We start from the raw sequence: 27,598 nt of genomic DNA, 5'->3' as shown, positions 1-27,598 counted from the left end.
AGGGGTGACTGCTAGGGGAGGAGTCTTTATCCAAACAGGGAATGGCAAGAAAAATTCTCGGTGTTCTCCCTAGTCAATCTAGGAAGGCTTCCCAGGGGAGGTGCACTCTGAAGATCTGTATGAATGGAGAGAGAGGAAATTCAATAAGCTGGATGGGCGAGGCATTCCAGACATACAATACTTCGGTGACAGAAGGCTCAGAGACAAGAGAGGATGGAGGAAAATAAAGCGAGGGAGGAGTACCGAGTGGAGAGGCTGCTGAAATCCAACCTCCTCCTGGATTAAGGAAACATCTCCTATTCAGTCTGAGCTTGTAACTCTCTCCAGCTCTCCCTTCTCACTCAGAACAGGACCCCACCTTGGTTGGTACAGAATGCTGATGCTAATCTGTCCCTGAGCATCTGCTTGTCTGTATGCTCAAACCTAGCCTCTTAGCAATATGATACAGTAGACTTAAACGTCAGAAGACCGGGGCTTAAACCTTGACTTTGTCACTCAGTAATGCGTACTAGGGCTCGTAGGCAGCTCGGTGGTGCAGTGGGTAGAGCTCTGAGCCTGGAGTCAGGAGGACCCAAGTTCAGATATGATCTTAGAGACTTACTGGCTGTGTGACCCTGGGCAATTCACTTACCCCCGTTTGCCTCAGTTTCCTCAACTGTAAAATGGGGATAATAACAGCAGCTATCTCAAAAGGTTGTTGTGAGATGTTTATAAAATGCATAGCACAGTGCCTGGCACTTAGGGGGCTGATCTCCAATGTCCGTTGCAGCTCTGACATTGCTATCTGTGATCTCAGAAAGCAGAGCCATGGTAATAAAGAGAACCAGGTCTGGTTCTGCCATGGGTGTGACCTTGGGCAAGTCTCTTCTTCTCTCTGGGCTTCAGTTTCACCATGTTTAAAGAACAGACCTGGATTTGACGTCGGGTCCTGAAATAAAGCTAAGAATAACCCATCTCCATTGGGAAGCCTTCCCTGACTCACCTCACATATGTTAATGATAGATTACAAAATTCTATATCACGTCACAGTCTACAAGAGGGCCAAGAACCTTGGGGGGAGGTGGTAAGGGGTAAAAATGTTGTCAGCGCCATTTCACAGGTGAGGGTACTATTTTTCTAAGAACAGATTTCCTCTCCCCCACATAACCAGAAAGTGATGGAGCCGGGGTCTTCAGACTGCATGTCACCTGTTTCTCAGTACTGCCACCTCATCCTTCCCCAGTAAGGAGGATGCTTGAGGCTCCTTAGGGCAGAGATCCAGTCCTCTGTTCCTTAACAGAATGTAAGCTACTTGAGAGACCATTCTCATTTTTGTCTGGGTATCCCTAGCACAGTGCCTGGAACATAGTAGGTGATTAATAAATGCTTGTCTGCAGCCTGATTGATTTGTACCACCCACAGGAATTGGCATCAGGTTACGGAGCTAAGCGTTGAGATGCTGAAGTAAGCAATCCCTCCAAGGCCAAGCAGGAAGTTGGTGTCAGAGCTGGGACTAGAGAATTCAAGTCTGCGGACTCCTAGCTCAGAGCTTTCTCTGCAGGCCCACCACTGAATCAATTTACAAGCAATCACGCCTGTCATGCAACCTTTCCCTCTGAGAGATCTAAGGAAGGAGAGATCCCTTACAGCCAAGGCCAAGAAAGTCTTCACAAAGAAGACCGTGTGGGAGCTGGGTCTTAAAGGATGAGGATTTCAATAGGCATGAATTAAGTTCTCTCCACTACATTGGGCTCAATAATTATGAGATTATGATTACAATCACTGTCATGTGTCTCACAAGGGGAGGTATAATGAATAGACAGCTGTCCTCCGAGACAGAAAGATCTGAATTCAAGTCCGGCCTCTGGCAAGTACTGACTGCCTAACCCTGGATAAGTCATAATCCGCCAGTGCTCCATTCGCTCAGAGAAAATCAATTTCAAAGTAGGTGCTGATCCGCATGATAGAGGAAATTTCCTCACCGGGAGTTCCATACCCCAATGAAATCACAGGCCAGGTTCAAATAACTGTCTCATCAGAGGAAGTTGTTTTTGCTGTCCTAACTGAATCCTTCCTGCTTCAATTAAAGATTATCCCCTTGTTCCTGCCTTGTCCACAGAGTCCAAGGGAGCAGCCGCTTACCATGCCAGCCCTTTGGAGATTGGAAGGCTGACGTTGAGTCCCTCCTCCCCTCCCCCCCACCCCCATTCTCCATTCTTCATTCCTTGAGCCTCTGTCAAAGACCACTAATCATTCAGGGCTCTTATCTCTGGGACTTCGCCAACCCTTTGGGCTTTTTTTGGAGTTAGAAACCAAACTGAACTGAAGCTTAAATAAAAGGGAGCCAGCAGGGCTGAGTGTGGAAAAAGACCAGTCAGCTATTTCTGGCTGGGCCTCCTGGGGTTAGCTGTATCTTGGTGTGGCTACAGAGGCTCCTAAGCTCTAGACTGAACTTCAGAAGCTTGATTTCAGCAGTCATCAGGCTGGGGGGTGGGGATGGGGAAACCACACTAGCCAAGCTTGCAAGAGACTAAGATAACAGATGCCAATAGACTCATGCTCGAGGAGGCGCAATGTGGCAGAGGGGGAAGAGCACAGGACTTTAGCCAGGAGAACTGGGTTGGAATCTTCAATCCACCATTTGCGAGCTTAGGCAAGTCCCATCTCCTCTCTGAGCCTCAGTTTCTTCATCCGTAAAATATCCTAGTTGGTCTCAGTAATATATAAATTTCCTTCCAGCTCTGACAACCTGTGGTTCTGTAACACACACCAGTGGTCAATATTTGGCACCCTTTTCTTGTGGGTACGGTACTCCAAAGCACTAGATATAGCACAAAGTAGTTGGGCAGGCATAAAATTAGAGTAAGAAGAATTAAGTTCTCTTGTTTCTATCAATCCATGGTAACAACATCAGGGATTATACAGAAGTCCCAAAAGTCTCAGTGCACTTTTAAGCTTCAAGGGATTAACACCGCACTAAGACTTTTGGGACACTCTTAACACTATATAGAATATAGAAGCAATGTAAAAATGGTAACAATCAATCAATGAGCGTTTAAGCGCTTACTATGTGCCAGGCACCGTGCTAAGTTTTGGGGATACAGAAGAAAAGTAAAACAAGGTTCCCTGCTCTAAATGAACTCCTATTTTGATGAGGGAAACAACATGCCAACAACCATGTATATATAACATTGATACATACATATGTATTTATGTACATATATGCACATATTTCTTATACATATACATACATTTGTGTATGTATGTGTATATAGATAGACATATGTGTGTATACACATATATATACACACAAGTATTTATTAAGTACCTACTATGTGCCAGGCATTATGCTAAGCACTGGGAACAGAAATAAAGGCAAAATATACACACATGCATATACACATGTTATATATAATAATGTATAATATAGTCTATATATACAGGGTGTTCCTAAAGTCTGGACACAGGCAAAAATGCATATTTTCAAGAAATGAAATGAATGAAGTTTTCAACAACATTTCATTTAATGGGAATATTAACAACATCTTCAATATGATTTCCATCATTTGTGATGTAAAGGTTGATGTGCTTTGCAAGATTCACGTGAACTCGATGCAATAACTCCACATTGCCGTCAGTTTTAGCAATTCACTCTTTATGCATTCAATCAAGTGTGTTGCATCTGTGATTTTCATTGAGTACACCTTCTCCTTTAGCACACCCCAGAAAAAGAAGTCAAGGGGGCAAAGATCTGTAATGTTCCAAATATTTCAAAATATGCATTTTTCCTATGTGTCCAGACTTTAGGGACACTCTGTACATATATATGTAAATGGGAGATAGTCTCAGAGCAAAAATACTAGTAGTCAGGGGTGATGGGTGGTAGGAGGAGAGACCAGGAAAGGTCTTTTGAGACAATGAGATTTGAGCTGAGTCCCAGGAAAGCAGAGGCAGAGGTGAGGAAGGAAAGCATTTCAGACATGGAGCACAGCCAGTGAAAAGGCATGAAATAAAAGAGATAGAGTATCATATCCAAGGAGCAGCAGGAAGACCAGTATTGCTGGATCATAGAGTGAATGGACAGGAGTCCAGTGGAAGACTGGACAGGCTGAAAAAGGATTCTATATCTGATCCTGGAGTTAATAGGGAGCCACTAATGGGCAGTGCTGAAGGCATATCAACAGTTCAGGGATGCCAATCCTCCTTTCCTCTAAGTTCCATAAGAAGAGTCAACCTTCTGTTTGGCCATATCAAAATAATTTAGAGACGGTGTGGCCCAGTATAAAGAGTCTTAAGTCTAAGAGTATAAAGACTTAAGAGTCTAAAGGACCTGAGTTCAAATCCTGACTCTAATACTTTACCGGTCTTGGTCTCACTTTCTTCATTTGTAGTTAACAAGTCAACAAGTATTTATTAGGCACCTACTATATATACCAGATACTACATGAGGCACTGGGAATAAAGCAAAAGACAGTCCCTGATCTCAAGGAGTTCACAGTCCAATTTGTAAAATGGAATATCAGAGCTGGAGAGGACCCCAAAAGTCTAGTCCAGGTCCACCCCTTTTTAAAGGGAGGAGGGGAAAACATAGACCTAAAAAAGAGAAGTAACTAGGCCAAAGTCACATAACGCACTAGTCAGTGATAAGGACTACTACTCAGACCCGGCTTCCAGTTGATCGGCCTTTTCTGTACACCCCATGGATTCTTTCACTTCAATAGACAGATTTTCCTCAAATGCTAACAAGTTCATTTTTCATCGATTACATCGTAGGTTGGCTGTTTTCTGGTGATCAGAGGCGCCTTCAGCCTCCCAATCACATCATAAGACGTGGCTGCTGCTCTCTGGAGATGGCTAATCCTCCCCTAAGGTGCGGGTAGCTGTGGGCTCTAAGCCAGAGGAGGGTAGTACTTCCTGACCTGGTGTTTGTCTTGTACTTGAAAGGACTGAAATCATGTGGAACAGGGATGAGACAATCTGTTTCACCGCAGAGGGTAGGTCTAAGATCAATGGGTAGAAGTTTCGGAAATAAATCCAAGACATATATGAGAGGGAAAATTCGCAGCAATCATAGCTAACCCAAAACAGAGTGAGCAGATAACTGCTTTTCTGCCTGCTACATTACAGTTGGATATACATTGGACTCAATGGCCATTGAGGTCCTTCCCAGCTCTAAAATTCAGCAATCCTGTGAGTTACTGCCAATGAGCACTGGAGACAACAGGAACAAGGTAAGAGGTTGAAAGAATTAGGGCTCCTTAGTTGGGAAAAGAGATGGTTGAGGGACAACGGAGAGATCTGAACTGAAGAGCAATTAGATTATTTCCAGTCTGGTAGAGAGCTAGATTACAGCAAGATGAGGGAGCCCAGATGTTCCCCACTGAGCATTACTGTACTAAGCACAAGAGACTATAGAGTTCGATTGAAGCATAAAGAATAGGGTGCAGGCATCAGGAAGGACTCTCTACAGGAGGAACAAGACAGGTGACCAAGAGAAGCACCCTCACAAGTCTAGGTTCATTTAAGATCTAGTTCCACTTAGAGGCAGGGGGATAGAAAAAAGGACCCAGCTCTGCAGAAGCTAAGATAGGAATTGTTTGAAACTGTGGTCCTGACTTTTTCCTACCAAATCCCCTTCTCACCTTCCAGATACCCTGCTTTGGCAGGACGAAGGGATGGAAGTTCATTCTTTCTCATAGTTTTGGCACTTGGGTCATTGTGAAGGAAACACAGGGCAATGGAGAGAATACTGGCCTCAGGATCAGGAACCCTGATTTCTTTCCCCAGCTCTGACATTCACTTGCTGTACAACCTTAAGGAAATCACTCAATCTTTCTACCTCCCTGCGGTGGGGTGCGGGAGGTGGTTAGACTAATAAAGTCCTTACTACCCCACCATCTTATGCCTCTAAGCTTCTATGACAGGGGTTCTTAACCATTTTTGTGTCACGGACCAATCCTTTGGGCAGTCTCGTGAAACCTGTGGATCCTTTTTGGAATAATATTTTAATGCGAAAAATGAAACACATATGATTATTAAAATTATATTGAAATACAGTTATCAAGATAGTAAAAACAAAGTTCAGGGACTCCAGGTAAGAAATTTGCTAAATACTCACCAATTAAGGAAAAGTCCTTCTCAGATCTAGCTCATCTCTTCCCTTCTCCTTCACACCCCAGGGTTACTCTATAGCCCAGGTCCTCAGTCACTCATAACTGTCAGGGATTTATATGATCGTAGATTTAGACCTGAGACTTTAGGTCTCAGATGACCTAATCCAGTCACTTGTTTTTACAGAGGAGGAAACTGAAGCAAGAAAAGAAGTTACTTGCCCAAGGCCATACAAAGTCACAAGTATCAAAGCTGGGCTCAAACTCAGGGCTTTTAGCACTCTTTCCACTCAAGTGTGATACTTGTCAATCCATGGAGACATGTTTGTAAGAACTAGAAAGGTCCTGAGTCCAACCACCTCATTTTACAGATGAGGAAACTGAGGCTGATAAAGATTAATTGATTTGTGCACAAGTATGGTGGGTCTACATGGAACCATTCAACAGCACACATCTTTGCAGCATCCCATGGCACTGGAACACTTTTTCCTTAGAACAAATAAAAAATCTAACCCAAATTCAAAACATTAAGGATACAGAGGTTAGAGTGGAGAATTTCTTCTTTTTCTGAATCAACAAATATTCAAAATGTCTCCTTTATTCTCTTGGTCCCTTATCTCACACTTCCACTGGAGTTGTTCTTGTTATCTATGCCCCATCCTGCCTGCTACCATGGGCTGCACACATGGTGAGTTTTTGGTGCCTGGCCTCCAAAGCCTCCTGCTCTTGACTGGGTTACCTATCCCCCAGAGAGTATGGGAGGGTAGTTAGCAAAGATTGATAACAACCCATCCAGGCAATGGGTGTGATGAAAAGACACCAGGAAAAAAGTGAAGCTCATGAATTGCCACTTGGAAATGACTAATCTTTTCATAGCATTCATCTATGTCTTCTCTAAAAGAGAGGAGGATTTAACAGGGATTCGGCCGAGCCTGACATCCACACCTGTCCTTCAGAGAAGAAAACAGACAGTTCTCAATGCTTTAGGAGGGAAAAAAAAAAGATCATCCTTTTTCTACTTACAGAAAACCTGTAGTAACACACTTTCTGGGCTTTTTTTAAAATTGTAAACGCCAAACTCTCCAATCTTACCTTAGTGACCACATGATCCCATCTGCCACCAAGGGAAGTGAGGCTTACATCATTATAAGATTATTAAGCCACTTATTACATAGAAACTCTTCCTTCCTGTGGGCCTAAAGGGAACAGGAAATCAGATACAATTTAACAAGACTGAATGCTCCAGGGTACATATGAGGCTGTAATCGGAGCACTGCCTTAGGGGGCTGGGTGCAAAGTGGGGGCTCAGCTTCACCTGCTCTTTTGCTGTATGAGCTTAATTTAGGGTTCTTGAAGCCTCCCTGTGCCTCAGTCTCCACCAACTTGAAGATCTGGGTATCATCCTGTACCCTCTTCCCCTTCCCCTTTCCCCTTCACTAGGCTGAGCTAGAACGAATGTAGAAAGGAAGGATACTTTGTGTCCTTTGGAGGGAAAGAGTTGGATTAAGTAAAGGCAATAATTGTGCTCATCTGGCCTTGGAAGTGGTTATCAGCCACTTGCCGAGGGTCAATGCTAGTAATCGAAATTTCTGACTTGGAGTATTTTAGTCCGAGCTAGTCCTGAGCTTACACCCTAGGTTCGCAGCCTTGAGAGGAGATAAGAAGAAGCCCAGTTCTGAGCTCCCACGATTTTGGAGCTTCTAGTCCAGCTAAATGTTTGACAGACCTGGACCCTAAATACAAATAACTCCTCCATCACTTTGTATTTATTTTCAATACTTCCTCTATTCACTTATCTGAGAAAACCGTCTACCACCCCCTCCCCCATCCCCACCACAGGAGAGAATGAACTTGAAGGCAGCAAGCACAACTCCCAGTGGAAGTGTTAGATAAGGGACAAGAGAATAAAGAAGACATTTTGAGTATTTGTTGACTCAGAAAAACAAGAAATTCCCCACTCTAACCTCTATATTCTCATGGTGTACACAATAGGTACTTAATAAATGCTTGATGAATGACTAATTGATGGGAGTGACATATTCCCTGCCATTAGTAACCAAAAGTTCCAGTTTCATGAGGGATCTGCCATGAGTGACTGCTCATGGGGAGCTCCCAACATTGACTCTAGACTCACTGTCCATGCCCTCCAAGAGCTCCCCAATCAATGAATGAAACTGGGGACCAAGTCATAAGAAGTGTTCAGAAATGGGGTTGAAGGAATCAGTAGGACCCGGGTCACAGCCTAGCCTCACCCATGCAGACTGTGAGGATTAGATTTCCTCTTACCTTGAAGGGGGAATTGAATCAGGAGTGTTGGCCCCCTACAATGGGTAGCTATTTCTGATTCAGCGGGCTAGATGGAAAAAACCCAGCCTGTCTGGCCAGGGGATTTGATGACCTGTGGCTGGCCCCACAATTCGGGTGCGTCAACTAGGACATAAGTGAAAAGAGGCGAGAAAATTCCTTTTACCAGTGAAACAAAATAATCCCTCTACCGAAAGTCCAGGGGACCTGAAGGGATAGTTATTTGAATTGCTTGGTTCTCCATGAGCCTCTGTGGAATTTACTGAGTATGCTCACAAACCATGCTCATGAAAGAACCAAATTAATGGGGAGTCCAGGCTACCTCCACATGCACAGCATGGTGAAGTCTATAGAAGTCCCTTATCCTGTCACCCAAGACAGAGAGTCTTTTAATGCTGTTCATTGGGAGGATTGAGGGAGGGAGTTGTCAGTGCATTGAACATAAACAGAGGAGTCCAGAAATGAGAGAGAAGCTATTGCTTAAAATAATTCAATAGAACTTGGAACAATGGAAAAAGAGCTGGTGTGGGTCAGGAGAGTTCGGTTCAGATCCTGGCTCCACCGCTAACTAGGTGTATGATCTTGAGCCAGTTGCTACTTCTTTCTGCCTCAGTGTCCTCTTTGGAAAAAAGTGAAGGGGTTAGAGATTATTTCTAGGGTCATAGATTTTAGAACTGGAAGGGATCTGTGGTATTATCTCATCGTAGTAATAGATCTGGAGCTAGAGGAAACCACAGAAACTGTATAGTCCAGCCCCACTTCATCTGACACGAGAAAACTGAGACCCAGGGAGGGTAACTCACTCCAGGGCAGGTGGTAAATGCCAGAGATGGGATTTGAACCCCCAAGTTCTCTGACACAAAACCTAGCACCCATTTCCATTGGTGATCTTTCCACTGGTTCACAGGAACAATTCCTTCCATTTATAGATCAGGAAACCAAGGACCAGAGAACCAAGAGCAATAATGTAAGTTTCAGAGAGATATAATACTTTGTTGACATAGTGATCAATTTCACTAATTTTTCCCCTTTATTTCCTCTTTTTCCTAAGAACAAAATCTTTGTTATATGGAATGGCTGTCTGGGAGGGAAAAAAGAAGGAACATTGAAATAAATTTTTTACTATGTACAAATAAAAGATAACAAAATATTTTTAAATAGGGAAAAACAGTAGGGAGTTAATAAATGGGGAAAATGAGGTAAGGATAATCTAAAACTCACTTCTCTTTGGCTTGAAAATACAATTGCATACACTGTGACCCAATCTATTGATATATCGTAGGATATACAGCTACAATGGATCCTAGAGGGCACCTAGTCCAAACCCCTCATTTTACAGGTAGGAAATTAAGGCCCCAAAAGGTTAAGTGATTAGTCTCCATAAAATGAGGGAGTTGAATTAGGTGGCCTTTAAAGAACCTTTCAGTTCCATAATCATCATGTATTATTACAAATCCAGTGCTGTTCTGATTAGACCTTGTCGGCATTGTCTACCAAGGGCAGGGACCTTCCCATCTCTGTTATTTTCTTGCTGTACCTTCCACTAGGTACAATATAATAATAATAATAATAATAATATATCTAGTGTTTATATAGTGCCTAGTTTGTGCCAGTACTATGCTATTACAAATATAATGTCATCCTCACAACCACCCTGGGAGGTGGGTGCTATTATCATCCCTATTTTACAGGTGGGAAAACCAAGACAGAGGTTAAGCGACTTGCCCAAAGTCACACAGCTAGTAGGTATGTAAGGCAGGATTGGAATTCAGGCCTTCTTGACTCCAAGTCCAGCATTCCATCCAGCACACCACTTAACTGCATCTAGGAATAAAAATCAAGGTTTCTAAATAGGACAGAGGAGACAGATAAATCTAAGCCATGAGTCAACTGACAGTTATTTGTATTTAGTTTTCAAATGGAGTCTAAGATCTGAGTTCATCTTTCAGCAGGTATATCCCCTGATTTAGCTGCATTTAGGCCAATTCTAAAATGAGACAGCACGGTGGAGTCAAAAGCATCTGAAGTCCCAGGATCTGAATTTGAATCTCAGCTCTGTTGCTTATAACTTTTGTGATCCTGAACAAATCAACTTCTCTTTAACCTCAGGATTTGAATCCAAGTCCTTTGACTTCAGATGAACATTCTTTCTACTACACCAGGGGTGGGGAACTCAAGGCCACATATGGCCCTCTAGGACATCGGTTCCTCATCTATAAAATGAGGGGTTGGACTAGATGACCTCTGAGGTTTCTTCCAGTTGCAATTCTACAGGTGACCCAGGTTTTCAGTCAAACTTGGTCATTTTGCATGAGACTAACCTAAGTAGAAGAGAGAATACTGACACGATTTTGTTCTTGCCTATGTGAGGGGTAGAGTTGGTGTGACAGCTTTGGGAAAAGAGAGACGTTCTTCATTTCTTCTTTGAGAGAAACATGCGTGATTCCAGATTCTATTCAGGATCAACTCCAGGTCAAAAAAAGAGAAAGACTCTTTCAGACTTGTAAAGGAAGTCAAGTCCTCAACATGTTCCTGATTTTCAGCTCATCTCTCTAAAGACTTCAGATAATTTCAACTTAGGTCTAACTGAGGCCTCTCTCTTGGTTAAGCAATACTCTCGTTTACCCTTTGTATTTTTCAATCTATTCTAATCTGTATAAGCTCTCTGATTTGTGTTTGCTTTCTCCTTAGATAAACACGCTTACTTATTATTCACTATTTGTGATGGTCTTTTGTGTAAGTAGTATTTATTAAGAAGGTGGCAAACTGACAAGTAAGCTAATGGGATAAGGGGACTGGGAATACACCATGGATAAAGACAGCCAGTCTGGATCTGGAAAGATCACTAGATTCAGATTGAAAAGACCTGAGATCAAATCCTTTACATGCTTTACTACCCCCATTTTAAGAGACAGAGACCAGGGAAGCTACTAGTTTTTTGTTCTAAACAAGTCCCTAGACCTGCGAGATTTAACCCTAAATCCAGCCTCAGACATTTACTAGCTGTGTGGCCCTGGACAAGTCACTTAACCCTGTTTGCTTCAGTTTCCTCATCTGTAAAATGGGCTGGAGAAGGAAATGGCAAACTACTTTAGTATCTCTGCCAAGAAAACTCCAAAATGGAGTCATGAGCAGTCGGACATGACTGAAACAACTCAAGAATAGAAGAAAAATAGAAGAAAAACATTGGGCTTAGGTTCAGAAGACTTGGATTCAAATCCTAGCTCTACCACCTTGGGCAAGTCACTTCTCCTTTTCATGCCTCAATTTCCTCATGTGTAAAATGTCGATTAAAAAATGTATGTATGTATATGTGTGCATGAATATACATATATATATATACATATACATACATGTATATATTAATTCACAGGGCTGGAAGGAGTAAGGAATTTTGTAAATCTGAGCACTCAATATAAGTGAAAGCCTTTGGTGATGTTCAAAAAGACTTGTTGAATGAATAATAGGGCCAGAACTGAGGATATGAGGATGTAGCTAAAGGTGAAAGGGTCAAAAGAATGCAGTAGACAAGGAGTCAAGGCCAGTTTCCTTCTTTCTTCCCCTCCTCCTAAGATTAATTCCTATCCCTTCCTCTTCCAGAGGCTCCCTCCTTACACCTGGAACATACGTACTGCCATCAATAACAATAATACCATCACCATTACAGTACCTGCAGTTTCTCGGCCCTTCCCCACAGTCCCACATGGATCTTGTTTTTCAATTCTGTGCCTCAATCATTACTCACTCGATTTCCTCACAGCCCCACACTGAGATGAAGCATTTATAACAAGGCAGCTGCCAAGCTCTATCCAGGTGCCAGTTTCCTTCAGCATGCCAGCTCCAGCACGAAGTCCCCAGATGGCATGCCAGCCCAAAAAGGAATCTGTGAACCCCCATGATCCTCTGCTCTGGAGAGGAGTTGGGATATAGGGTCAGACATTTTAAAGCTAGAAGGGATCTTAAAGAGATTCACCTGGGAATAGTCTGGTCCTCTTATCTTACAGGTAAAGAAACTGAGGCTCAGTGACTTACCCAAAGTCATAGAGCTGGGTGTAAAACCCAGGTTGCCTAACTCTAAAACTAAAGTTTTTTGTTGGAAGTGAGAGGACTGGTGTAAGGCATCTCAGTCTGACTGGGACTTACCCTTGAAGGTACCCAGCCCTACTGACCATGGGTTGACTAGGAGTTTGGACATCTTTGTCCGCAATGGACAACCACACACACAGTGACTTCATGGGACTTTCAACTCAACACTTCACCTGGCATACTTTCTATTTTCTTAGCTGCTACTTCAAAGGAAAAACAAATAGGCAAGCTAAAGAGACTGAGATCATGTTGTCCATCTCCTGTTTTCCAGCAGAATTTCTCTCAGCCAACATCTGTGATACAGCCCTGCAAACCGTCAATCCCTTCCTGACTGGCGGGTAGAACCTTGCTAATTTGTAGAATCCACGGTGCCTTTAAGCACTGAACCCAGAAGTTCTTAGGAAGCACCAGCTGAAAAATAGAAACTCCAATTTGGACATGGCTGCCAAGATGCATGTGTAGGGGTTTCTCCTGTAGGAACCCAGTCATGGGATCAGAGCTCCATCAGAGCTGGAAGGGACCTCAGAAACCAACCAGTGTAGCCCTATCCCTTTACAGATGAGGAAAGTGAGGCCCAGAGAGGTTAAGCAATTTGGCCCAGGTCACGCAAGTAAAAAACAAAGTGGCAGTCAGGATTTGAATCCAAGTCTTTTGACTTCAGATGAACATTCTTTCCACTACACCAGAAATAGTGAACTCAAGACCACATGTAGTCCTCTAGGTCCTCAAGTGCAGCACTTTGAATCCAAACATCACAGAATAAGTACCTTTAATAAAAGGATTTGTTCTGTAAAATTTGGACTCAATCAAAAGGCCTCCCCCAAGGACCTAGAAGACCATATGTGGCCTTGAGGCCGCAGGTTCCCCACCCCTGCACTATACCACGTCATTCTGTGATAAGCCCAGGCCCTGATATGAGAATGGGAATAGGTAGTCACAGAAGCTCTGCTTCTCTCTGTGGTTGGAAAGAGCTCTGCAAACCTTAAGGTGCTATAGAAGTCTTAGTTAGTAATGTGGTGGTAGTGATGGAGGAGGAGGAAGGAGTGAGACAGGGAGGGAGCAGATCATATGTGAGGAGATGAGTGGGGGGATGTGAAAAGTGTGAGTGGTGCGTTCCGTGCAGGGGAGGGGATGGTTGGGGGTGGGAGTGGGGGTGATGGTGGTGAGAACAGCAGCAGTAACATCTTAGAATAAGATTCCTGTGCACTAACCCAACATGTCTGGGCTCTGTCAGTCTGATTTATCTTACCGTCTTTCCCTTTAGTGCTGAGGGGAAAGAAAAGTCCCTTCTGGAAAATCCAACCTCTGCCCTGGTGCTCCGGGTGTGTACTAAGGAGAAGAAAGGGGGCATCCAGGCACAGACAAGGGGCACAGATCGAATGAGAGAGAAGCGGCAGCCGGCACAGAAGCTAAGCGAAGCCAGTTATATACATGGCATATAACAATTCCTGCTGACATTTATATAGTGTGTTAAGATTTAAATAAAGCACTTCCCTCACAAATGTTTCAGGGAAAGTATTCTCTCCATTTCACAGATAAACTGCAGAAGTTCAGGGGACTCAATTAACTTGAACAGTGTAAGTGCAAGTGTAATCACTTGTAACCACGATTACGGGTCAGAGCCAGGACCAGAACTCAGGTCTAATACAAATGCTCTTTCCATTACAACAACCCCAGGAAGGTCTAGGCTGGTCTCAAGAGTTGCAAGACCAGACTCTTTCCCTCTGAGATCTTTTCCTTCAAGATCTTGTCACACAATTCTTCAGGTGTAGATTCCACAGCTACACTTAGATCAGCCAGCCCCAATGTCTCCCAAGCAGGGTGGGTTATTCCAGAAGTCTAACCTTAATCCCTCTCGCTGTGAGGCCAACCCATTGCCTCATGCCTGGAGCTCAGTAGAGATGGTGAACAGCTGGTCCCCATCCCCTGCAGTAGGAAGCTGGCCCTGGCCCTTTTCTTTGGGGCTGCACAAAACAGAACAGCTTGTGGCAGCTGGTAGGGTCTCTGTGCCAGGGCTGGGGAAGGCATTTTCTCCAAGAGATGATCAATAAACTCAGTTCCAACTGCTTTCTCCTACTTGGGCAGAGCCTGTCTAAATCCCTAGCATCTGGCCTGACTCTGGGGAGGGATCATGAGGAGGGCGGAGGGAGTGGGGGGAAGAGCTTATTTAATCAAAACTCTTTTTTCCATCCACCATTCACGAAAACTTCAAAGGGCAGGGCCCTGATCTGGAAAAAAAGAGATGAAGCCAGCCGGCATTAAGGGCTCTGGACAGGGATCGAGCCAGCTGAGAAATCAGTTAAGCATGCATCTCAGCCACCTTGCATGAGAACAAGCAATGAGCCGTAATAGTGCCTGGGGACCCGGGGAACTTCGGGATGGTGGCAGTGCTGATGATGGAGAGAGAGGTCAGCTTAGTTATCAGCGGCAGCTTTGAACTGCCTCTCTATCGGGGGCATGGGGTGGGAGTTGGGAGGGTGGGGCGGTCCCTGAGCAGGAGGAGGATGTAGATAGAATGCTGGACTTAGAGTCGGGAAGACCTTGGTTTGAATCCCACCTCTCACATTTACTAGCTGTGTAAACATAAGACGAGTCACTTAACCTCCATGCTTCCAATTTTCCTTATCTGGAAAATAAAAGGGTTGGTATTAGGTGGCTTCTAAGAACGCTTACTGTTCTAAAACTTATGATTCCCAGCCCCTCCCCAACAGTCAAGGCTCAAAACTGCCCTCTCATCCAATGAGGGGCCTGAGTCTGTAATCCCCAATCAGTCAGGATCTGGGACTGCATCCCCAGTCTGTGAGGGCTCTAAACTTCCCTCTGTCCCAGGCCAGGGAGTACAAGACAAAGGAAAGAGAGAAGACCAAGAGAGACCCAGAGGGACAGTGTCTGAGGAGAGTAGCACTGTTTCTGAGAATCTATATTTCTATTTGATCCAATCGAATCCATTCCCACCCCCTCTCCCTTTCCCCAGATCCTAGAGAAGTAAACAAGGGGCCAGTTCCAAGTCTCCCAATTCGTCCTATCTTTTTTCTTTTCTGTAAAGCCTTTCCTGACCACTGCAGCCCTCAATAGCCCCTCCTCCTCTGACTTTCTCCAGAATGCCTAGCTTGTTTCACCCTTGATTGCACACACCATCATCTTAGTTCCTAATTCATAGGATCATAGGATTTAAAGCTAAGAGGGACATAAGAGATTATCCAGCCCAAACCCTTAGTTTTACCAATGAGGAATCTGAGGTGCACAGAAAGTCATGTATTGCCCAAGGTCACGTAGCTGGTCAGTGGTAGAGCCAAAATTCTAATCTTAGTCCTTTGACTCCAAGTGAAACTGGGTTCATGGGTACTGGTGTGAAAACAGCTGATGAATTGTTTCCAGAGGGTGATATAATAATAATAATAATTAAAAATAATAGCTCTCCTTTATGTAGCATTGCTATATATATGCACATGTGTGGCACTATGCTATAGGCTTTTACAAATATTATCTCATTTGACCCTCAAAATTCTGGGAAGTAGATACTATTTATTATTAAGCTTATTTTACAGGTTAGGAAACAGAGGCCAACCAAGGTTAACTGACTTGCTCAGGATCACACCCAGTAAGTATCTGAGGTTGGATTTGAACTCTGGTCTTCCTGACCCCACACCCACCATTCTATCCACCCTAGATTTATTGACAATATCTCCTTCCCTTTGAGGCTTCCCTGTACCCAGAACACTGGGTACCCAGTGGACATAAAGGAAATCATAGAGGGAAAAGGTGGAGTCTGAGGACATACAGCAAGTTCAAAGGTCTGGGATTTCTGATTCTCAGTCAGGCCTCATGAAGAGTCACTTCCGCCTGAGAAGGAATTAGAGTGAAATGCCCAGAGTCCCTGAAATAGCATCCCTTTTTCAGGATCCCTTTCCTCTAGGCCTGTCTCAGCCTTAAGCCCTGCCCATGCCCTTGGTCCCCTGGCCCAGAAGCCAGCTCAAGGTCCCACTCCATCCTCATCTTCCTAGGTGGCTTCCTCAGCCCTTCTTAAGCTCTCTCTCCTCATCTCCTCTGCCCACTGTTCTCACCCTCATGGGCCTGACCAGTATTATTTCTGTTGTCGTGGTGTTGGCAACACCTCCTAATTTAGCTCCCTTGGCACATGTGATTGAGGCAGTCATGCAGATGAGTCTGGGCCATGGACTCTGATGGCTACAGGAAACCAGGTGAGGCCTGAAGGAAATGGGAGGGAAGGTCTGGATGACAATAGACAAGCCCTGTTTACCCTTATCCATTATAAGAGGAATCTCCTCAAAGCAGGGACTGTTTCCTACACATCACAGAATGAAAGAAGCCTAAAGCTGGGAGGGTGATCCTTGGGAGTCATCTATTTCAAATTAGCTATTTCAAGAAGCCTTCTAATACACCCCAAAAGGTGATCATTCCAAGGCTTTAAAATATCTAGTAATCAAGGTATTGAGCACCAGGCTTGGAGGCAGGAAGACCTGAGTTCAAATCCCATCACAGACACTTACTAGCTGTGTGACCCTGGGCAAGTCACTTTACTTCTATTTACTTCATTTTCTTCCACTGTAAGATAGGAATAATAACTGCACCTACCTCCCAGGGTTATTGAGGGGATCAAATGCTTAGCGAAGTGCCTGGTACACAGTAGATGCTACATAAATGTTTATTCCCTTCCTTTCCCTCCCTTCTTTCTAGGACTACAGATAGAGAAGAATTGCCTATCTGGATTGCTAGATGACATATGTACTCCAAGAAATCACTCCCCTGTCAAAGATCTGCCCTCCCCCCACCTCACAAATAAAAAGTCTGCATTAGTGGTTTTCATTGCTGCATCGTGCTGCTGACACACTGCCTTTATAGGTCAATAAAACTTCAATATCTCTTTAATGGAAATGGCTATTTAACCTCTCCATTGTATACTTATTAAGCTGATTTTTTTTGAACCTAAGTGTAAAACTTTACATTTATCTCTATTAAATTTCAATTGAAGAAACATCTTGTCTCCTCTTATTCAATTCAGAGCATTGGTTCTGGCCTGTCCAGATATTTTTAAATCTTGGCTTTGTTATCTAATGTGTTAGCTACTTCTCCCAGTCGTTCATCAGCTACAAATTTGATGAGAATATGACTTATGCCTTTATCTGAGTCATGCAGACTTCAGTCTCTTCTTTTTTTAAAAATCAGGATATTTGCCCTTCTTTCACCCTACACCACGCCTTCCATTCTTAGGATTTTTAAATCACTGATGTTGGTTCAGCAATAACATCTCCCATTCCTTTACTACTTTGGGTTGTAATTCAGTCCTGGTGACTTGAACTCATCAAGGGCAGCAGCACACTCTCGTAACAATCTTCCTTGGCATCCCGGGTACCGAGTTCCCATTATTAACCTAGAAGAACGGTACAATGGGAAGAGCATTGGATCTGGGCGCAGAGACCTAGGCTCAGATCCAACCTCTATCACTACCTGGGTCACATTGGGCAAATCCCGTAACCTCTCTTGGCCTCCATTTCCTTATCTGTGAAATGACACAGCTGGACTAGATGGCCTTCGAGGTTTCTTCTAAGGTTCTTTAAATCAATGATCCAGCCCATATTTGTTCCCTCTTTTCTATTCCAAAGATCATCCTCCATGGCAAAGGAAATAGAAGTAAAGTAAGAGTTGAGCGACATGGCCTCTCTGTTACCAGATGTCACCTCATCCACGCTGAACAATATGTCCTGACAAGATAGAATATTATGTCAAATGTAACAAAATGAAATTTAATTCGTATAAATACAAAGTCCTACACTTGCATTCAAAAAAATCGGCTTGACAAGTGCAAGATAGGAGAAACGTGGCTAGACAGCAATCTATGTGAAAAAGAAATGGGAGTCTTAGTGGATTGCAAGCTGAATAATGTGAAATGGGAGACAAAAAAAAACTTATTCACTTACAGGCAGCATTGAGAAGTATAGTGTTTGCAACAAGGAAGGTGATGGCTACACTGAATTCTTCTATGGCCAAAATATATACATGTTTATTTATATATACATATACAATGTATATATATGTATGCATGTATACACATACATATATATTTTCAGTTTTTTCAGTAATGTCTGAGTCTTTGTGACTCCATTTGGGGTTTTCTTGGCAGAGATACTGGAGTGGTTTGACATGTCCTTCTCCAGCTCATTTTACAGATGAGGAAACTGAGGCAAACAGGGTGAGGTCACTTGCTCAGGGCCACATAGCTAGCTAGTGTCTGAGGCTGGATTTGAACTCAAGTCCTCCTAAATCCAGGGCTGGCTCTCCATCCACTGTGCCAACTAGCTGTCCTCCCCATCTATATCTATCTATATATCTATACACCTATATTGTATATATATATATATATACATACATCCATGCATACACATATCTGTATGTCCTTCCATGTGTGTATAGTTTATTTTTAGGAACCACATTTCAGAAGGAATATTGACATGTTGGGTTACATTCAGGGAAAGGTGACCAGGAAGATGATGGGACTCACGCCATATGAAGATTGAATAAAGAAACTAAGGCTGTTTCCCTTAAAGAAGAGAAAGTTTAAGGCCACGTGACAGACAACTTAAATTGTCTGAAAGGCCATCGTTGTGGAAAGGAATTCATCTATCTTGACCCCAGAGGGCAGAATAGGAAACAAGAAGTAAATGCTGCACAGAGGATAATTGGAGCTCAATATTGGGAAGAGCTTCCTAGTAGTTTGGATTCAGAGTTTAAAGACTGAGAGCTGCGTGGGCTCCAGAGGTCATCCAGTCCATTCTCTTCATTTTGCAGATAAAGAAATTGAGATGGAGAGAGGTTAAGTGATTTGCCCAGAATTACATAGGAAGTAAGCAGAAGAGCTGGGATTTAAACTCACTAGACACGTCTAAAGGCAGAATAAGTTTCCTCAGGAGGTCAAAGATGTTACAGAGCGGATTTCTACTCAGGTACAGGTTAGATGAGATGACCTCTGAGGTCTCTCCTGATTCTGAGGCTTTCTAGCGATTCTCTAAGGCTGATCTCAGTCGCCATGCTAATTCCAGTTTGTTGTTCAGTCATTTTAGTCCTGTCTGATTCTTCACAACCCTATTTGGGGTTTTCTTGGCAAAGGGACTGGAGTGGTTTGCCATTTCCTTTTCCAGCTCATTTTACAGATGAGGAAACTGAGGCAAACAGGGTTAAGTGACTTGCCCAGGGTCACAGAGTTAGCAGGTGTCTGAGGCTGGATTTTTGCTCAGGAAAATGAGTCTTCCTGACTCTGGGGCAGGCACTCTATCCATTGTGCCACCTAGCTGCCCCTAATTCCGGTTACTCAGTTCTAAATATCACCGCATCTTGTCCACAAAGACATCATTAAGAGATATCAAATGCTTCCCTTGAATCCAGAGGGACTATGTGCCCATCTTCTCTCTGATTTATCAGTCTAGTAAACAACCATGCCAAACAAATGAATGAGGTTATATATTCCAACATGGCTTTGTCTTGGCATTAGTCCAACCATGGTGGTCCCTGGTGGCCACCCTTATTATAAATGCCTACAAATCGTCTCTTTAATGTGCCATTCCATTTTAGCTTGGAAGGGGGAAGACTTTAAGTTCAAGGGTGTATAGTGTTCAAAATATACATTTTTATAAAATTATGTTCAGAACTCTCCTAGGATAACATCCTCTCTCTCCCATCAGATTATGAGCTTACTAAGGTTAGGAATCATTTCTTGACTTCTTGTGAATTTTATCCACCCACCCCTTCCCCTAGGATAGCATCTCTCACAGAGGAGACGCTGAATAAGGAGGGAATTGACATTTTAGAGACAGATGGATAGAGTGCCAGACCTGAAGTCAGGAAGACCTGAATTCAAATCTGTCCTCAGACACTTATTAGCCATGTGACCCTGGCCAAGTCACTTAAACCTGTTTGCATCCATTTCCTCATCTGGAAAATGAGCTAGAGAAAGAGGAGGAGAGAAGGAAATGGCAAACCACTCCAATATACCCAAATGGGGTCACAGAGAGTGAGACACAACTGAAAACTACTCAGCAACAACAAGACCGTAGTATGCTATCCACCACTGTCACTGATAATGATGGTGATGGTGACGATGATGACATACAATTTATAATTACATAGTATTCCATATTCTTCAAAAACTTTCACATCTGCCACTCTCAGGAAAATGTTCCTTAACCTTTTTTTTAAAATATCAGTAACACATTTGTGAACCACTGGGGCAAGCATAGGCCATCAGTCTATTTACGATCTCCAAAACCACACATACACACACACACACACAAACACACACACACACACACACATCAGCCTTTCTCTTCTCTCTGCACCTGTACCCACCCATCTCCTGGTCAAATACTGACTGGTCAGACTCAAAATATCAGGACATAAAAGGAATTTTCCTTAATGTCCCACAGTGTCCCAGTAAAGAAGGTGGAGAAGTCTTATTCTGGAATTCCTGGGCAAAGTGCCTTACACACACACACACACACACACACACACACACACACACACGTTCTGTCCCCACTCTGGAGCCCCAAGCTCTGTGGGAAGCCCAAGTGATGTGATGGTCCAGCTGGGTTTTAATAATGATGCTAATAACCACTGACAGCTTGCAGTGCCTTACAAAGTGCTTTTGAATACATTACCTCATCCAGTTCCCAAATCAAACCTTTAAGGAAGACAGGGAAAGCAATATTACCTCCTCTGACAGTTGAGGAGCCAAAGTCCAAGGAAGTTAAATGATTTGCCCATGTCACACAGCTGGCAGATGGCAGATGTACGATGAGGTGCCAGCTTTTCTGCCTCCCAATCCAATGTATTTCCATCATGCCAACTGGATTTGGTTTATCCCCCACCCATGCCTCCAAACCCCTCTAAGGCAGCCTTGGTGGATCTAGGCTCCACTCTCCACTTGTCAGGATGGATTTTTCTCTTGCACATTTTTACTTTGAATCTTGCTGGAGAATTGAGTTCAAACACAAGCCACATCCTTTATTAGTGGGAGCCAGAGAAGGGGCTGAGCCTATATGGGAGATTGTGAGGGAATGAGAGGATGGTAGAGTGGGCAATTGTCCGATGCCTCGGCTCCTGCTTCAGTGAAAAAAACTCTTGATTTAGAGTCATAGGAGTTGTGTTCAAATTTTGGTTGTGCTACTTTCTACTTATATGCTCATAGGTAAGTCACAAGCCTCAGTTTTCTCATCTGTGAAATCGGGGCAATAATATTTAAATTAACACCTTACAGGGTGGCTGTGGGGAAAATGGCTTTGCAGTCTTTAAAGTGACCCGGAGGGGCAGCTAGGTGGCGCAGTGAGTAGAGCACCGGCCCTGGAGTCAGGAGGACCTGAGTTCAAATCCGGCCTCAGACACTTGCCACATGTACTAGCTGTGTGACCTTGGGCAAGTCACTTAACCCCAATTGCCCTGCCAAAAAGCAAAAAAAAATAAAAATAAAATAAAAAAAAAATAAAGTGACCCGGAAATATGAATTATCATTAATACCTGTGTAACCTTGAGTTAGTTATCTCTCTTTTTTTTTAACCCTGGTTTCCTCATCCATAAAATTGGCAACATGATCTCCAAGGTCCCTTCCAATTCAAAATCCTATGATATCATCAATTTTTGCATATGTCCCCTGGCCCTGGGAGTCATCAGAGACCTCTCAGAACAGATATAGACTCCCTTCCCTGCAAGCAATGGATATTCCTCACCCACCAGAAGTTAAAAAATTTATTTTTCTTGCTTACATCTTAACTCTATTCTTCTTGAATTCTAGACCTCATATCCTCTCCTCTTCCTAAAGCCAGAATTGCTACTTTCCATTATAAATGGAAATGTTACCAAAGATGCTATCCAACACTTCACCTTCCAACCATGTGCTAACCACTGAGTCCCAGATGTTTAACGAAGAATAACAACTCACATATCTTCAGCAGCTTAAGGTTAATAAAGCACTTTCTTTACAACAGTCCCGCAAGTTAGGTAGTACACATATCAAAATAGATATTATATATACATGTATATGCATATGTGTGTGTGAGTGAGTGAGTGTGTGTGTGTGTGTATAAACTGCTTAGTAGACCTTGAAGCTACTATTTATGACCATCACTGTTCCAAAATTATGAAGAAACATAGGTGGAAAGAAGTTTGCCTCACTGATCATCAGTTTCCACATCTGTAAGATGAGGAGATTGGGAAAATGTCTATAGTCGGAGTGACTACAATTAGGTAGCTTTGAAAATGGTTCAGTGGTGGCAGCCTCTAAAGAGCATTGTTGATGGCTGCATATCACCTTTGAATGTGGACTGCAAGAAGAGGAATAAAATGAATTAAGTCTGGAAAGGTAAATTGAAGTCAGATTGTGGAGAGCTTTGAATGGCAGGCTAAAGTGTTTGTATTTTATTCTAAAGGAAAGAGGGCGCTACTGAATATTTTTTAATTTATTTTTTATTTTTGGTATACAACACTCAGTTGCCACTGAATATTTTTAAGCAGGAGAGTGAAGTCAGTCCTATATCATGGCAATATTAATTTGGAAGCTATGAAAGACTAGAAATGAGAAAAAATCAGGGGAAAACTGCAAGAGTCCATGTGAGAGGTGATGAGAGCTTAAATTCCAGTAGTGGTCTTATGACCAAAGAAAAGAGGATGAATGAAAAAGTTGATGTGGAAGAATTCATAAGACTTGACAACTGATTAGATAGATTAGAAGAGGAAATTGTCAATCAATCAACAAACATTTGTTAAATATCTCCCATGTGCCAGCACTGTGCTAAGTGTTGAGGACACAAAGACAGAAACAAAGCAATCCTTGCTCTCAAGGAATTTTGAAGATTGTGAACATGGATGGTGGTGACCTTAGCATATACAAAAAGATTTGAAAGGAGAATGGGTTTAGTAGGGAAGGTGATGAGTTCATTCCCTTTTGGACATGTAAAGTTTGAGATATTAATGTGACATCAATGGAGCTGTCCAGCAGATATCTGGTGACACAGGACTGAAAGACAGAAGAAAGATTAAGGCTGGGCATATACATTCATGAGTTGTTTCAATAAAGTCATGGGAAGTGAAGAAGTGGTAGATAGAAGGAATACAGAGAGAAGAGAAAAGGGCAGAGCCAGGGTACTCACACCAGGTGGGATGGTACTGGAGAAGACATTACACACACCCTCTTGGCAAGAGCAGTCAGCTATGTAGAACTAGGAGAGAGGAGTATGACTAAAGCCAAGGAGGAGAGAGGGTGCAGGAAGAAAGGTTGCTTGACACTGAAAAGCTGTAGGAACATCAAGCAAATGGACACCTAGAAAAAGACCATTAAGAGAAAAAGACAATTAAGAGATCATTGCTAACCTTGGGAACAGTAGTTTCAGTTGAATAGGAAAGTCTGAAGCCAGACTGCAAGGGTTTAAGAAGCAGGAGGTGAGGCAGTGGAGATAGCGACAGATGATTTTAGACAGTCTCTCTCCTGAGTTCTGGTCCCAAATCACCACCTACATATTGGACATTTCCATCTGGACATTCTGGAGGCATCTTGAATGCAACATGTACAAAACAGAATTCGGTATCTTTCCCCCCAAAATCCACTCTTCCAGACTTGTGTAAAGGGCACCACAACGCTTCCAGTGCCAGAGGTTCACAAACTTGGAATCATCCTCTATTCCTTATGCAACCAGTCAGTTACCAAGTCTTGTCAGTTCTTCCTTACCATCCCTTGCATCCATTCTCTTATCTCCATTCTTATTATTCTACTTTAGGCTATCATCACCTTTGCCTAGATGGCTGCCATAGCTTTCTAATTGGTCTTCTGCCTCAAGACTCTCCTTCCTCCAATTCATTTTCCACAGAGCTGACAAAGTGACATTTGGTCCAACTATGACACTCACCTACTCAATAAATTCCAGTAACTCTCCATTACCCATGGGGTAAGACGCAATCTCTATATTTGGCACTTAGAGATCTTTTGCAATCTGACTGTAACCTACATTTCTAGACTTAATATATGTTATTGCTCTTTACATTCTCTACGATTGAGCCAAATTGATTTTTTTTTGCTGTTCTTCATGCACAATATGCCAACACTCCCCCCCCCCAACCTTTTCCAATTTGTACATTTCTTAATTAAAGCTGCTACATATGGTGTGGGGGTGGGAAGGGAATGAGGGCACAAAATATTTCCAAAGAAGAAGGCTAGTGTGATGGGGGGGCTGATTCCTTTCACAACCTAAATTCAACTTACCTTTCCAGGATTAGTATATATTGCATTCCTTCATTGCACCCTATATGCAGCCAGCCAATCTGAATTTTCACTGGTCCTCACTCACCACATTCCATCTAATGTGTGCTTTTCCACAGGCCTCCATGCCTGGAATTCATTCCCTCCTCATCTCCACTTCATAGAATCATTACCTTCCCTCAAAGCTTAGCTTAAATGCCACCTCTTATTTAAGGGCTTTGCAGATCATCCAGTTGCTAGTATCTCCCCTACCTCTTAAAATGTTTTCTTGTATTTATTTTGTGCATATTTTATGAACTATATGTACATGTCTCCCACCATTGAATATAAGTTTGGTGAAGGCAGGGACTGTTTCATATGTCTTTGCATGCCCAGTGTCTGGCACACAGTAGGCACTAAATAAATATGTATTAATTGATTAAATGATTAATGTTTGGTTGTGGAAGAGATAAAAGATGATACAATATAATGGCTTGAGGAGATGAAAGGGTCAAGAAAGCTATTTTAAGCATTGGCAAGACCTGAGCATTTTTGTGACAGAAGGAACAAGTAAATAAAGTTGAATGAGAGAGAGGGGGGTGGAGAGAGAAAGAGATAGAAATAGAGAGACAGAGACAGAGAGACGGAGACAGAGAGACAGAGGGAGAGAAGGATCAAGGGGACAAGATCATGGAAGGGATGATTTCAAGGGCAAGAGGGGATGCTTTGACAAGAAGGAAGTAATAGAAGACACTGTAGATGGGTTTTGCAGTCCCAGGCTGGTCTATTCCCCAATTTTGCCTCTCCATCTCTTATCTCTGTGCCTTGAACCCATGCCTGGAATGTCCTCCCTCCTTATTTCTACCTCTGAGACTCCCTACATCCCTTCCCCATTCCCCATTTCAAGTAGCACTTCACATTAAGCCTTCCCAGATTTCCCCAAGGTGTTAATCATCTCTCTTACCTCAAATATTTTCTATGTATGCAGCCATACACCTTCTACTGGCCCTGCAGTAGAATGTAAGTCCCTTCAAGGCAGGAGCTATTTCATTTTTTTTCTCTATGCCTGGCACAAAGCCACACATCTTAGCAGGTGCTTTATAAATGTTGGTTGAATTGAACTTGTCTCGAGACCTCTAATTGAATTCCCTGGGGATCTGTCCTTGGTCCTGTGCTGCCTACCATTTTTATTAGACTTGGATAAAAGTCTAGACATCACACTCATCTCATTTATAGACCACACAAAGCTGGCAGGGATAGCCAACAGACTGGGGGACAGTCAGAATCTCTGAAAACATCTCAGTGCGTTAGAATCCCAACAGGTTACATTAGGAACTAATAACAGGAACTTTAATAGGTGGGCTTAAAAATTAACTTCTGAAGTACAATGTGGGGAAGCATGGATGGAAAGAATCGAAAAAATAATCTTGGAGTTTTGCCAGTTTCCTCATTTGTAAAAGGAGGAGCTGAGAACAGCTGTTCCTTTATGGGCTGGACCAAAAGGTAAATCTATGATCCCTGAGCCCCCTTCCACATCTGAGATCCTCTGATTCTGTAACTTACTTGCCCCAAGGTCATATTACTAATAATTACCTGCATCAGAATTTGAAATTAGGCTCTCTCATTCCAAACCAGAGCTCTCCCCACTCTACTGAGTGTAGTCCAGTGGGCAGAGCCCTAGCTCAGACTTGCCCCAGTTGCCTCTCTGTTACTTAATAGCTATATGATCTGGGGCAAAATCATGTCATCACCCAGAGCTTCAGTTTTCTGTAAAACCAAGATAATATCATCTTTCTCCTTCAGACTTCAAAAGGTCAAAGCAAAGATTATATGAAGGGGTGCATTTTACATGCATTTTTATAATCATAAAGTGCTATACAAACTAGCTATTTTTACTATTTGAGGATGAAGAGTTCTCCCTTTTAAAAAACCTCCATTGTTCATGTCTTGACTATATTTATTTTTTAATAACAAGGCAGGGCTTTTATGTTTTGGGGAGTAAAATTTTGGTCACAGAATAGAGCAAAAGTAATGCCCTGCCCCAAGGAGTATCAATGAAAGATTTAAAAATATACAGAAAAGAGATAAAAGTTCAGAAGGAGATGAAAGGCAATGCTGGTCACATCATGTTAAATTTAATATATACTTTTATAAACCTTTAATATAGATTTTTAGTTTCATTCACAATCCTCTTTTTCTGTTCTCTATGTATTGAAATCTTTAAGTGTGTTAATACTTGTCAAGTTCATATTAATTTTTTTTTAAAAACAAAAATTTCAGAAGGCAGTAACACTAAACTCTTGCTAGTGTAACTGTAAGTTAGTCTAATCATTCTGGAAAGAATTTTGGAATTATGCTAAGTGACTAAAATGTCCATATACTTTGACCCAGAGATCCCACTGCTAGGAATATACCCCAAGGAGTTCAAGAATTTAAAAGAAAGGTCCTTTGAATACACCAAAACAATTTTAGCAGCACTTTGTATAGTAGCAAAGAACTAAAAACCGAGTAGATTCCCCCAAATTGGAAAATGGCTAAACAAATTGTTGTGTGTGAATGTAATAGGGTATGCCTGCCCCCAAAGAAACAAGAAAGGTAAAGAATACAAAGAAGGATCGGAAGACTTACACACACTGATACAAAGTGAAGCAAGCAGAACCAGGAAAACAACACATAGGATGACTGTGGTTTGCCACTATTGTCATTTTTCAATCACATCTGACTCCTCATGACCCTATTTAGGATTTTCTTGGAGCAGTTTGCCATTTCCTTCTCCAGGTCATTTTATAGATGAGGAAACCGAGGCAAACAGAGTGGAGTGACTTAGCCAGGGTCACCCAGTTACTAAGTGTCTGAGGCTGGATTTCAGCCCAGGAAGATGAGT

General features: G+C 42.7%; 1 protein-coding gene across 2 annotated transcripts in view; it reads right to left on the bottom strand.

Annotated features, from left to right (window-relative positions):
• ADORA1 (adenosine A1 receptor) overlaps positions 1 to 27,598 on the bottom strand; it is a 53,594-nt gene that overhangs the window by 8,792 nt on the left and 17,204 nt on the right. The window contains exon 1 of one of the 2 annotated variants that reach the window (XM_036753233.1): positions 7,182 to 7,202. The exons of the other annotated variant lie outside the window; for it this stretch is intronic. Coding sequence (XP_036609128.1) covers positions 7,182 to 7,195 — 14 coding nt within the window. The 5' untranslated portion in view covers positions 7,196 to 7,202. Of the gene's footprint in view, positions 1 to 7,181; positions 7,203 to 27,598 lie in introns of those variants that run through there. 2 annotated transcript variants of the gene reach the window in all.

The sequence above is a fragment of the Trichosurus vulpecula genome, chromosome 4 (genome assembly GCF_011100635.1).
Source record: "Trichosurus vulpecula isolate mTriVul1 chromosome 4, mTriVul1.pri, whole genome shotgun sequence".
In the NCBI taxonomy this organism is placed as follows: domain Eukaryota; kingdom Metazoa; phylum Chordata; class Mammalia; order Diprotodontia; family Phalangeridae; genus Trichosurus; species Trichosurus vulpecula.
Note: the sequence above shows the minus strand (reverse complement) of the source record. Positions and strands in the feature narration are given on the sequence as shown.